This window comes from Physcomitrium patens, chromosome 22, assembly GCF_059467195.1.
Source record: "Physcomitrium patens ecotype Gransden chromosome 22, ASM5946719v1, whole genome shotgun sequence".
NCBI classification, from domain to species: Eukaryota; Viridiplantae; Streptophyta; class Bryopsida; order Funariales; family Funariaceae; genus Physcomitrium; species Physcomitrium patens.
The window spans coordinates 4,695,366-4,708,111 of NC_143431.1; the positions used below are offsets into that span (position 1 = coordinate 4,695,366).

Below are 12,746 nucleotides of genomic sequence, written 5' to 3' on the forward strand. Positions count from 1 at the left end.
ATCCATAAGCTAGTGTTCTTTTTTCAAAAGAAAAGTGGAAGGAGAGAATGAGCAACACTAAGTGTAAAGAGAAAATAGACGATACCAAGGAAAAAAATAAGGCACCAACTTATAAACTTCAATCTGATATTAAATCCTCAATTAATATAAAAGATATTTTAAAAGATATTATTTTAAATGCTAAGATTAAGTTTACTTTGAGAGAAGCTTTTGATATTCTTAAGAAAGATTTTTATGAATCATCATCAATATAATTAAGAAAAAGAGGCAAATGACAACTAAAATAATAATGGCAAGGACATTGGATACTTTGATAATTAAAGACGAAGAAGAAAAGATTAGATAAGTGTTTGATTTAATATGTAATAATATGAGAAATGATGATGAAAGTAAAAAAACATGGAATCATTTTTAGCAAGATTCAAATCATTGAAGTTGAAGTTATGAAAGAAGTTTTATATGATGAAATAAAAGATGAAGTATTGGAAATATTTTTATGTGATGGAATAGCCAACATTAAAATAGAAGAAAATACTAGCAAGAACTAAGAAAAAGAAATTGTAATGAAAGTCAAAGTGTCACAATGTAAAACTAATAAGCTATAAAAAAGTGATAGTAAAGCTTTGATAACTTATACTTGTCTATTTTGAAAAAGAGATATTATATAAATAAGTATAAAGATTAAAGGCCTTAAAGAGCCAATCTTAGTATTGTTAGATCATGGTTTTAAGATTAATATCTTATTCAAAAAGATTTATGAAAAAGACAAGTATCCAATTGATACCAATTATGGATGGATGTTAAGAGCTGTCAACAATGAAAAAAGTAACTTTTATAGAAAATATCTAGTAATGGACATTAAAATTGGTGATATAGAGATAGAATAAAAAAAAATGTATAAAATCAAGGAAGTTATCCAATTATTTTGAAGAAGCTATATATCACTATAACAAGGATGAAAATCAAGCTATTGGATAATGGCCCATATTATGCTATGGTATACAGTCATGATGGTAAGAAGTCAGTGCAATTTCTCACATTAAAGCTAGATCATGAGAAGCATAGAAATCTATTTAAAAAAACTTCTATGAATCATGAACACGATATTTTTTTAGATTTTTAGATTGCACATGTAGAATATAAGCTGCCATGGTTGCAAAAAAAAACATCTACTATAGCATGCCTCAATGTATAGAAGAGTAGATGTAGGATTTGGAATTTAATAAAAGATGCATTTATAAGATTTAAAAAGATTGAAGATTTAGATTCTAAGTATAAAAGGTTATTTAAGAAGATTCAAAGAAAATTAAAAAAAAAATGCTGTGATTTTGAATGATGAGTTTATTTCTAGAATTGTTGAAGAAGAAAGATATTCAAATGTTGATTTATAAGTTTTGGAGATTTTGCAAGATGAGATTATTACATCTAGTGATGTAATGGTAGAGATTCACTCAAGAGATTTGTATGAAGAATTATAGAAGATAGCTATTGAAGTAAGGTTGGTTGGAAGTTATAGATTAGAAATTGAAACAATGGTGAGTATTAAGCATAAAACCATGGCAAAGAAGGTGAAGCAAATGGCAATAAAATTGCAATTTAATTCCAAAAGTCATATCAAGAAGCTTGAAGAAGAGCTTAGATTTAGAGAGATAAGAATAATTAGGCATAATTTTACAAAGAAAAGATTGTCTAAGCTAAAAACTGGAGAGAGTGAATTTTAAAAAAACATTGAGACAAAAAGATTTTAAAAAATGATCTCTAAGCATGATGAGATTTTTGCCTCTTTACCAAATGAGATTGGATATGTTAATTTAAAGATTGTTGCATGAATGGTCATTTTTATTATTCCACATATATCCTAGGATTTAAAGCTAATTCCAATGCTAAAACCCTTGCTATCTAAATTGATGAATCTATTGCAAGAAAAGTTGCAAATAAAAATACTTAAACTATCTGTGGTTTTATATTTTTATTGATGGTTTATAGTATCAAATAAGTCTAAATCTTTTAAGTTCATTCAAAACATGCAGCAAGCTAATAAGGTGACAATTAGAAATAAGGCATTGGAATGAATTGTAAATAAGATTGTTGAATCTTTTGTAAGACATGCCATCTATTTTATTAGAGATCTTTATTCTAATTATAAATAATTTTAGCTTAAATCAAAAAATACAAATTTAACAACAATGAAGATTCCATTGAGACTCTTGAGGATGTACACCTTGTTTCAAGGTGCTACAAACTTAATAGATCATATATAGAGTACCATGAATCAAATCTTAAAGAAATTTGTAGTTGAGAAGACTATTTCTTTTGTGGATGATATACCTATTAAAAGTTGTAGAAAAGAGGCCAAAGACTTAACATTGGATGCTAACAGTTGTAGAAGGTTTGTGAAGGATTACATTAAAGATGTAGAAAAGATGCTTGAAGAAGTGAATGTAACCTTGTTTATTGATAAGTCTAAGTTTTAAATAGATAAGATTGTAGCAGTTAAATATTTATATCTAAAGAATGGTAAAATATCTAATCTTAAAAAGATTGATGCTATTACTAAGATGAAGGCATGTAGTAGTATTACTAAAATAAGAAAAATTTTAGGAGCTTATGTCTTCTATTAGATTTAGATTCTTCACTTTACCTACATAGTTGAATTACTATACAATTTATTAAAAAAATGAGACTAAATTCAAATAAGATCAAAAATAAAAACTAGTCATAGAGGATCTAAAATAGATTTTGAAGTCATGACTAATTTTAAGGAAAATTGACTATGATTGTAGTAGATAAATTATTGTTATTATTGACACAAATCCAATTACTATTAATTGAGCTATTGGTCAAGATGATATAAAAAAGAGAAGATTTGCTATCAGCTTTGTAACAAAAAAATTTACAAATAGACAAAGAAAATATCCACAAGTAAAGAAGGAGCTTTTAGAAATGCTTACAACTATGAAAGCAAACATAAATTACTTAATTAGAATAAATTTTATATTAAAAATTGATTGTTTATGATTATTAGGTATGATTGCCAATTATTCTACTATTGATATTACGATATTAAGATAGATAGTTTATATTAGATCACTCAATCTTATATTTATGTATATTTTTGATAAAAAAATATTATAATACATATAGTATCTAAAGTCAAATATATTTGTGAAGAAGAGATGGAGGTAGAAGAGATTGATAAAGATGATGAAGATGAACACTATAGCTATATGTTAGCTACTAATCAAATAAATACAAGTAATAAAGATCATTATTTTAAAGAAGATCTTTATAGAAATAAATTAAGAGATATTGGCATTTGTTTGAGTATGATGAAAAGATAAAAAAGCTCGTCAAACAAGACTTTGAAAGAGATTAGATGTCAATCCTATGGCTATATTTTGAGAGATTGTTTCTTATAGAAGATGCCAAAGAGAAAGAATGGAATACTATTGAGAGTAGTAAATGATGCAATGATAAAAAAAAAATCAAGTTCTCAAGGAATTTTATAATACATTTTGGACAAGTTGTAGAAGAATTTGAGCTATTTACTATAAAATCAAAGAACAATATTAGTAGAGGGGTCTCTACTAAGATGTAAAAGATTTTGTAGCTTCATGCATTAAATGTCAATTATAATTCAAAGTCAGATTTAAAAATAAATTATATCTTATCTATCCAATTACTATAAATTTTTAGTAGATGATTGACTCGGTGGCTGTGCCATTGGAATTATAGAGTATGAAGTATTTTATTTTGATAAGAGAAGAATTCTTAAATTATATTGAAGGCAAAGCTTTGAGGACCAAGATTACAAATAGAGTGTGTAGATTCATTTTAAAAGATAGCTTTAGAAGATATAATAGTATTGGAAGAGTGAGAACTAATCAAGGAGAATTGAATGCAATAAAAGCCAAATATTTTCTTAAAGATATGATATAAAATTGAACCTAACAATTCTTTATAATCTTAAGGCTAATAGTAAGAGTAAGAAAAAACATCCTCTTATCATAAATTCTCTTGTAAAGACTTGCAAAGATAAATCAAAATAGTAGCTAAGACTTCTATCATTTGCTTTATGGACAAATAGAACCACTTATAGTATTGATACTAATTATATGCCTATTAAATTGATGTTGGGCAAAAAGCCAATTATTCTTATAAAAGATTTTGTACCTATTTAGAAGTTGCTAGATTGAGAAGATGGCATCACAACATAGAAATTATTAGAATTTTAGATTCAATAACTTAAAAGATTATCTAAAAATGAAGAGATTGCATTGAAGAAAGTAAAAGCTATAAAGTTGTGCAACAAAGAAAGGTTTGAAAAAATTCATTGTTTGAGATTCAAATCAATTAAAATTAGAGATTAAGTATTAATATTTGCAAGTAGTTTGAAGCATCAACATAGCATTTTTAAAAAGTTTATTCAAAGATAGTTTGATTTATATATAGTAGTTATAGTACATAATAATACCATCTATTTTCTTTATGAATTAGATGGTACAAGATATTTAAGAAAAATTATAAGAAATTTACTCAAAATGATCTTCCAAATTTTAAGAATCTAGATCTTGATTAGATATAAGATGTAGAGGCATTTGAAAAAAATAGAGATGTTTGGATTGGCACATGCCAAAAGATGTAAAAGTTTGGAAGAAGTAGATATCATACTTGAAAATAATATAATATAAAAAAATAAGATAAAATATTATAAAAAATTAATTTATAAGAAAAAATAGAAATAAAGTAAAATAAAATATCTATAGATATTGATGTTTTATCTCTAAAGATAAGTTAAGATAGATTGATATAGACTTGAGATAGAATCATATGATATTAAGGTAATGAGACATAGACTAAGGTGGAGTGATATGGGCTTGTGTTGGCTTTTGGACTCTTCTCTCCTTCTTCATTACTCAAGCATTTTTTTCTTTAGATATAGTCAACTATTCTTTTGAGGTTTTTAAAATATTTTTAGTATTTTATTTAAAAAATTTGAAGAATGGTTCCCCCTCTTTTTTAGCTTTTCAAAAAGCTTCTACTTACTTCAAGAAGAGTTATTATGAAGATGAAGTATGTTTTAGAATAAAAGAAGAACTAGTCACTTTTTAGGATCTTCTTCAATTTTTTTTTTGAAAATTTTTTCATGGTATTTTTAATATTTTTTTTGGAGATTTTAAAAAATAATTCCTCTCTTTTTTAGCTTTTCAAAAATCTCTTATTTCTTTTAAGAAAAGTTAGTATGAAGATAAAGTAAATTTTGAATAAAAAAGAATTAATTGCTTCATGTTAATATAATCATTAGCTTTGTTTGTTTATAAAATATGATATAGAAAAATTTAAGATGTAAAATTTGATATATATAGATATATAGATAGAGAGAGAGAGAGAGAGAGAGAGAGAGAGAGAGAGAGATTAAGTAGTTTTTAAAGAGTCATCACATGCTTAAATCTAATGAAATATAGAACTATGGTTCCTAATTGAATGAAGAAATAATGACATTTTTTTATATAATATCAAGAGTATGAAGTAATATAGTTCATTTGAATGAAGAGTATTATTTGACCATATCTAGTTGCATCCATAAATTCTATGTTTTTCTAAAGCAAACACTCTTACTATCACATTATATTTTACGTATCTCTTCTTAAGCCATATAAGATAGTGAATATTCCAAAAGAAGACAAATGCCACCTTTTCTTATAGAAATGAACAATAATCAAGAATTTGAAGCAAAAGAAGTCTTAAACTTAAGGTGGGCCAACTTAAATTAAAATATCTTATTTATTTGTATAAATATGATATAAATGAATATACATAGAAGTTACACAAGAATTCTATAAATATAGCAAAGAATATTGATACTTTTTATTGAAAAAAATTATTAAAATTAAGTTAAAAAATAGAAAAAAAATTCTATAAAAGAAACAAGATTCAAAGAAGATTTTATTCTATCTTCTATTTTTTGTAGTTTTTATATATTTATAATACTAAAGTAATAGGAAATTAATATTTTTTTATATTTTTTATATATTTATAATAGTAAAGTGATATAATTATTATTTGTTGAATTATCAAATGAGACATTGTGATTGTTACAACCTTTAAGATGATGTAATAGAAATGAAGACCTTCAAAAATGACATATTTTTTTTAAAATTGATGGTAAAATATAATGTGGTTGATATTACAACCTTCAAAGAGACTCCTAATGCTTGGTGATATTATTAGACATAAAACCACTCCTAATAGTATTTTAAATATTTTATTTGAAGAAATTTATGAAGGCTTCAACAATGAGCAAATATCAAGGTGGTCTTTTTGTCCTAGTATGTAATACTATTGATGGTTGAGAGAACCTATCAACTACCTTTGAAAGAAAAAAACATCAAAATATATGGCAAATACAATTTATTGTATCTTGGACTTTCTCAACATATGATTATTACTTCTTATGGAACTTGTTTATAGAAGGTGAAGTAATATCTTATACATATATAATTTGCCTATTGTATGAATATCAATATGTTGTTATTTTGATTTTATCAATTATAAGCTTCCACAAGTTTTTTACTTGTAAAAAAGACTTCATCTTTTAGCTCCAAATATGCAAAAAAATTCTTCATAGACTAGCTTGTTGATATCACTAACTTGCAAAGGAACACTAAAATTTGACATGATTTCCATAGCTATCATTTAATTAGCATAGTATCTACTATTTATTTTTCTAAACCTTATTTTTATATCATTTAAGATTTTATATAAATACAATAAAAAAGAATTATTTTATTTTCATGATAGAATTCTATATATATATATATATATATATATATATATTAAGAATTATAGTTTTTTGAATTTTTTTTTGAATGTCATTTTGTTTGAAATAAACTTAATCTCTTATTTGAATTAAACACAAATTCTAACTCATAACCAATGAATACCTTGTCTTTAGTAAAAATATGGATATCAACTTCATCCATTTATAATCTAGGTATTGCATAGTCTCATCCATTTAAGTTTAAGTGGGAAAATATTTAAAATATATATATATATATATATATATATATATATACATTAAATTTAATCGGCTTTTTTTATAAATATATATATATATATATATATATATATATATATATATATATATATATATATAATATTAATAGTCTTAACTATTTCTTCTTTAATTTGTTTTGTTGTATTTTTTTATTCTTAGGTGGCTTCATATTTCATCAATATCTTATTTTGAAATTATATTAGTAGTTATAGTCTCAAATATTGCTTCTTGTAAATATGATAATTTTTACTTTAAATTATATATATATATATATATATATATATATATAATTTAATTTCATTTTAATATTAAAATTAAAATTTAATTTCAATTATAGATCAATTCAATAAATAGTTTAATTTTTATTAATTAAATTAAGCCTATTATATGTGAATATATTTTTATTGAAGACTAAAAATATAAGTCCATGGATTAGCAATAAAATAAAAATCAATAATAATTTTAAGCATCAAAAAATTAATTTTTCCTTTCCAAAAAATATTAGTAATTTATGTTGTATTTTTATTTATTTTTTATTAAATTTTATTTTTCATATTTATATTTATATCTCACTATAAATTATATTTTTAATTTATTTTATATAATAAAATCCTATTTGATAATTAAGAAAAAAAAAACCTTCTATAAAATTATAGAAAATAAATTATTGTATGGATATAATTGTATTATATTTTTATTTTTATTTTTCTTTTTCTTTTAATTTATTTTTTAAAAAATAAAAATTAGAAATTAAAAGTAAAGACTAATTTTTTAAGTATTTTTTTATAATTTTGCAATGAAAGGGCCAATGCATATAAGATCTATATGTGGTAATTTTTTTAGAATTTATGATTTGATTTTTATCATATTCAAATTTTAGTAAAATATAATAATATATATTAAAAAATAAAATCTTGGTTTTTAAATTATGTTTTATAGTTAAGTTTAACTTATGATCATATTAAATTAAAATATTTGGCATGAATTTTTTTTAAATGTATTCAATGATTGTAATAAGTTAATATAATATATATAGGAGAATGATAAAGCAATCTAATTTTTTACTAAAGTGACCCACTTTAGATAAAGGATCATTGCACTCTTGTTTCTATTTCTATGTTGTACTTGTTTCCACAATTTCGGCTTTCATACCCATTTTTAATTTCTTTCTCTTATCATAATTGCTTATAAAAGCATAGAATCAAACACCTCAAGAGATGCTTTTGTACTATGATTGCTTGTTGTGGCACTTTAATCAATAATTTGCTTCCTCAGACTAAGTCGTCTAATTATCCTTGTCCACATTCCTACCCAATGTCAAGATCTTTAATATTAAAAAAGCTATCATAGATTTGAGTTATATATCTTAAGCAAAGTAGCAATTAGTAGTAATGTTAATTGAAGTATTAGGCATAATTTTATTATTAATCAAAGCCTTTGCAATACCAAAATCAATTATCATTGCTTTCATAAAGATATTGAATATGATGTTATTCGGCTTCAAATCTCCATAAAGAATGAAGTTCAAACAACCATGGTGAAGGTATTTCAATCCTTTAGCAATTTTGATAGTCACATTGATTTGATGAATCTAATTAAACTCTTTTACTACTTTGGCATCCCTCAATGGATACATCAAGTTGCTCAATGTTCTATTGGACACATACTCTATTACTAGTATCTTCATGTTGAAATTGCAGCAATAATCCATCACTTTGACAAGAGTCCACTACTGAATATTGCCCAAAATCTAAATCCGTCTACTAGGATTGTTTGCGCTTTCTAAATCATTTTATCCCACCAAATTATTAATCTCTTTATAGCCACTATGGTGTCGTCCAAAAAATTTCTTCTTTACACTATGTTCATGCTACTAATGTTGATGTAATTTTTCTTGCTAAAATTTTGTATAATTTGTTTGACATCCTTTGAGGAGAGATTCAACTCAACCTCTGCAAAAACAATTGCTGAGATTTTTCTACTCTTTGTATTTTGTAAACATTTGGAGACCCAAATTAACCATATTCAATGATCAAGTTGAGGGCAAAGAAGATGCATAATGTATGGGGAGGCAATGGGATAGAACAAGACAAGGGGCAAAGAATGTGGAAGAGAGGAGGTGTGAAGGAAATGATGGAAGAGACAATGTGGAAGGATTAGCAATAGAGAGGGTGTCATGGTGCATACAAAAGCTAAGAACATTGGAACAAACATTGAATTATAGTGTTGGAGTGAGGGGAGTAAGACAAGCATTGTTGTAGCATTTAGTAGTGCTAGAGAGCCATTGCAAGTTGAGGATCTTATAAGAATATTAGATCATAGCTAGAAGAGGAGATCTTGAAAATATAAATGGAGGCTGAAAATGTAGGAATGAGGGGAACGGAGATGAGGGTGCAATGATTCTTCATTCAAGATGAATCAATTTAGTAAAAATTTGGATCTCTTTATTATTTTCTTATATATATATATATATATATATGAATTTTACATTTAGCAAAATGAATTTTAAAAATGTTTATTTGATTTTTTCATGTAGTTTATGAGCAAGCAATGAAAAATCCTATAAAAGATAGATAAATTGATTATAATCTTATTTTTAATTTTTTGATAAAATTCTTTAAGAATCTTCAAGAATCTAGCAAAACATGATATTATTTTCTACCAATTATTTTATAAAGAAGGAAGTGGAGCAAACATGACAGTAACAAGTTGGGTGATAAATATGTGGCTTAGAATTGACAAAAACATTTACCAGAAGTAGAAATCAATTTTTGAATATATATATATATATATATATATTCATAAGATATAATATCTAATGTCTCTTATTTACCAAAACTTTGTATATAAGAAGAAAGAATCCACTAAATCTCTTTGCCAAAAAACTAATATTCCTTTTTCAAAAAATCAATATTTTAAAATTAAAATTAAAATCCATTTATGTGTGTGTTTCAGTCTACTTTGCATGCTCTGGTGTCGTTGTTGGGTTCATCACAATACTCGATCTTTCCGGTGAAGTGCAACTGTGGGTGATCAAAAGTCACATAAAATTCATGTGAATTACATGTTAAATTTATGAGCAGAATGTGAAAGGCAGGAGTGATTTCCTGGAAATGGATTCTAGGTAGAGTTTGTAAAACACTACGCAAATTTGGTTGTTTTTTAAAGGTTTTTAGGGTTGCACTTTCATGGGTGAAGTTTCTACTACAGAATCAAACCCCGTTCTTTCATGATCTTCACCAGTCTGTTCAATGGGGTTTGTTTGTGCATGAGCTGCATATCGTGGCACTACAGTGAAGTTTCAGGTGTTTGTGTGATCCGTGAAAAAGTTCACCTGCAGAGAGATGAAAGAAAAACAATGCGTAATCAAGCAAGCGTGCGGGTGCAGGTTGTAAATGGTGAGGCTCAGAGATCAGCTTCCAGAGCTTGAATGTTCCTGCTAGCACGGCAACATGTGTTCCCCCGCCCATTCCCGTCCCCTGGATCTGACATTTGAGGTGAGTTTTTTTGCTTTTCATTTACGTTTTAAGCAGCAACTGTGTCAGCGCGTGTAGTATATAGGAGAATCGTGCTGGGTGACCTATGCCCGGCCACAGCAAGTTGAATAGTGCTTGTTGTCGATATGGATATTTTTTTTTAGTAGTTATTGATATCTGTTCATTGTCTCTGGAGCATGCCACTTTCTTGTGGAGAAAACCCTCTTTTTCAGAGAAATATTTAATGTATGACGTTTTTGAAGTGCCCCTGCTTGGTTTCGTAGTACGTTTGCATATGATTTTGAAGCAAACCCTAAATGACGTTATCTAATAGCCTGGTGGTTATGTTTCTGGAGTTGTTGTGTTGTATGGAGATTGTTTAGATTTTTGTTTGAATCTTCAGCTGCTGGAAGATGTTTAATCTTTGTGTGGGTGTTACAGTTTGTAGCAGTGGTTGGTCCAGATGGGAAGAAGAAGCGGTTTGCAGTTGGAACACGAGCAGGTTTCGCAGTGGAGAGGTTCAATAAGCTGATTCCCAATGACTCCAAGCCAGTTGTATGTATCCAAGCATACAAAGAGGGAGAGGAGCCCATCGAGTATGGCCCCGACGTAGAGCTGTATCTTTACGACAATTCCTGGACGTTGCAATGTGTTTCAGAATGTAAGATTTCTCTGCTTCTATCTGATTCTCTCTCTCTCTCTCTCTCTTTTCTGGGTTAGCAGACTGATCGATTCTCTAGCATTTTGGTGGTGTTGTGGCACCATATCTTGAGTTTTGCTTTGATGATGAAGAGTGCTACCATCAGTCACTAAATGTTCCAGGACTTGTCACATCAAATGCAGAAACTAGGGTTAAATTCCATTGCAAGTATTTATAAGTGTCTATCAGTTAACTTATGTTTTTGTCATTAGTTTTTTTCATTAAACTTTTTTGAGACTAGTCAGAAGAAGAGTGGATAAGCATGATTTCTTCTCACATGAGAAACATGAGTTTTGGTAACAGGCAAACCTCCCCATCAAACCAACAAGCGTGTTGATCAGATTACTCAGCAATGATGAATGTCTATTCTGATTCGATTGTGCAAGAGGTGTGTCACATGAAGAAGCTACAGCAGCTTATACCGTGATTTAAATTGTGATTTTTTAAAATTAAGTTGGTTATGGGTTGTTGGTTTTTACACCTTGCATTAAGAATGAGAATGTGCATCAAATAAATGATATCAATACAAACATTAGAGAAATTGGTGTGAAAAAGGAATAAAGGAATAAGTGAATAAAAACATTTGTTTAACACTAGCATCTTGGTGGATTATTAACGAACTGTGGGTTGAATTTGGTTTTGCAGCTGTATTTCGGGTGCTTAATAACAATGGACGTGTTCAAATAGAAATCATGAAGCCTCATACCATTGATGTTGCTTGGATTTGCTACATTAATAGGGATCAGTACCTGTTTTGATTTCTTATCTAACTTAAAATTCAATCAGAAAAAAGAATGAAAATAAAAAAAAAATACATGATGGTTGAAGATATATAAGTGAATATCTATGAGTGAAGTTAAAGTACAATTGCCATTTTAAAAGTTTTGTACAGTTCTGAAAGATTTTTAAAAGTTTCAAAAATACATCTAAGATACTCAATAAATATCTTTAATGCTAACCTTTAACAAAAATTCATATATATATATATATATATATATATATATGTGTGTGTATATATCATATTACTAAAATAAGTTATTTTAGAATTTTATAACATAGCACATGTGGTAATAAAGATTTTTACAATCATTATGTATTTTAGATACACCTAAGATAGCAATTGGTTTAAATATCACTAATATTCTGTATCCTCACAATTTTAAAATTATTATTAGTTTTGAAATGTGTTTGGAATTGATTTTAGTAAATTTAAGTAGGTTTTGAAATCTATCTACCATCACAGCATTATTTATAATTATATATTAAATTTTAATTTATAAATATGTTTATATATATATATATATATATATATGTGTGTGTGTGTGTGTGTGTGTGTGTAAGCTATTACATCTCTATAATTAAATAAAAAATTTACTTTATTAATAACAGTGCAAAATATAATATTTACAGAAACAAGAATAAAATCACAAAAAAAGGAGTGAAACAATCTAAATTCAAAATGTAGGTTTTAAATTTAATGATGCAATTTTTAGAGGTTAAATAAGTTTTTTAA

At 26.5% G+C, this 12,746-nt stretch overlaps 1 protein-coding gene across 7 annotated transcripts; it reads left to right on the plus strand.

Moving 5' to 3' along the window:
* Positions 1-9,214: 9,214 nt before the first annotated feature.
* LOC112274923 (uncharacterized) lies at positions 9,215-12,526 on the plus strand. 7 transcript variants are annotated; one of them, XM_024504780.3, is made up of 6 exons: positions 9,215-9,483; positions 10,013-10,082; positions 10,446-10,554; positions 10,975-11,194; positions 11,537-11,621; positions 11,879-12,526. In XM_024504780.3, the coding sequence occupies exons 3-5, from the start codon at positions 10,510-10,512 to the stop codon at positions 11,587-11,589; spliced, it is 318 nt and encodes a 105-aa protein (XP_024360548.1). In that variant the 5' UTR covers positions 9,215-9,483; positions 10,013-10,082; positions 10,446-10,509; the 3' UTR covers positions 11,590-11,621; positions 11,879-12,526. The 7 variants fall into 7 exon arrangements, with proteins under 7 accessions (XP_024360548.1, XP_073386190.1, XP_073386192.1 ...); XM_073530089.2 differs by having other exon boundaries at positions 9,219-9,483; positions 10,013-10,181; XM_073530091.2 differs by lacking the exon at positions 9,215-9,483 and adding an exon at positions 9,581-9,765.
* The last annotated feature ends 220 nt before the right edge of the window (positions 12,527-12,746 follow it).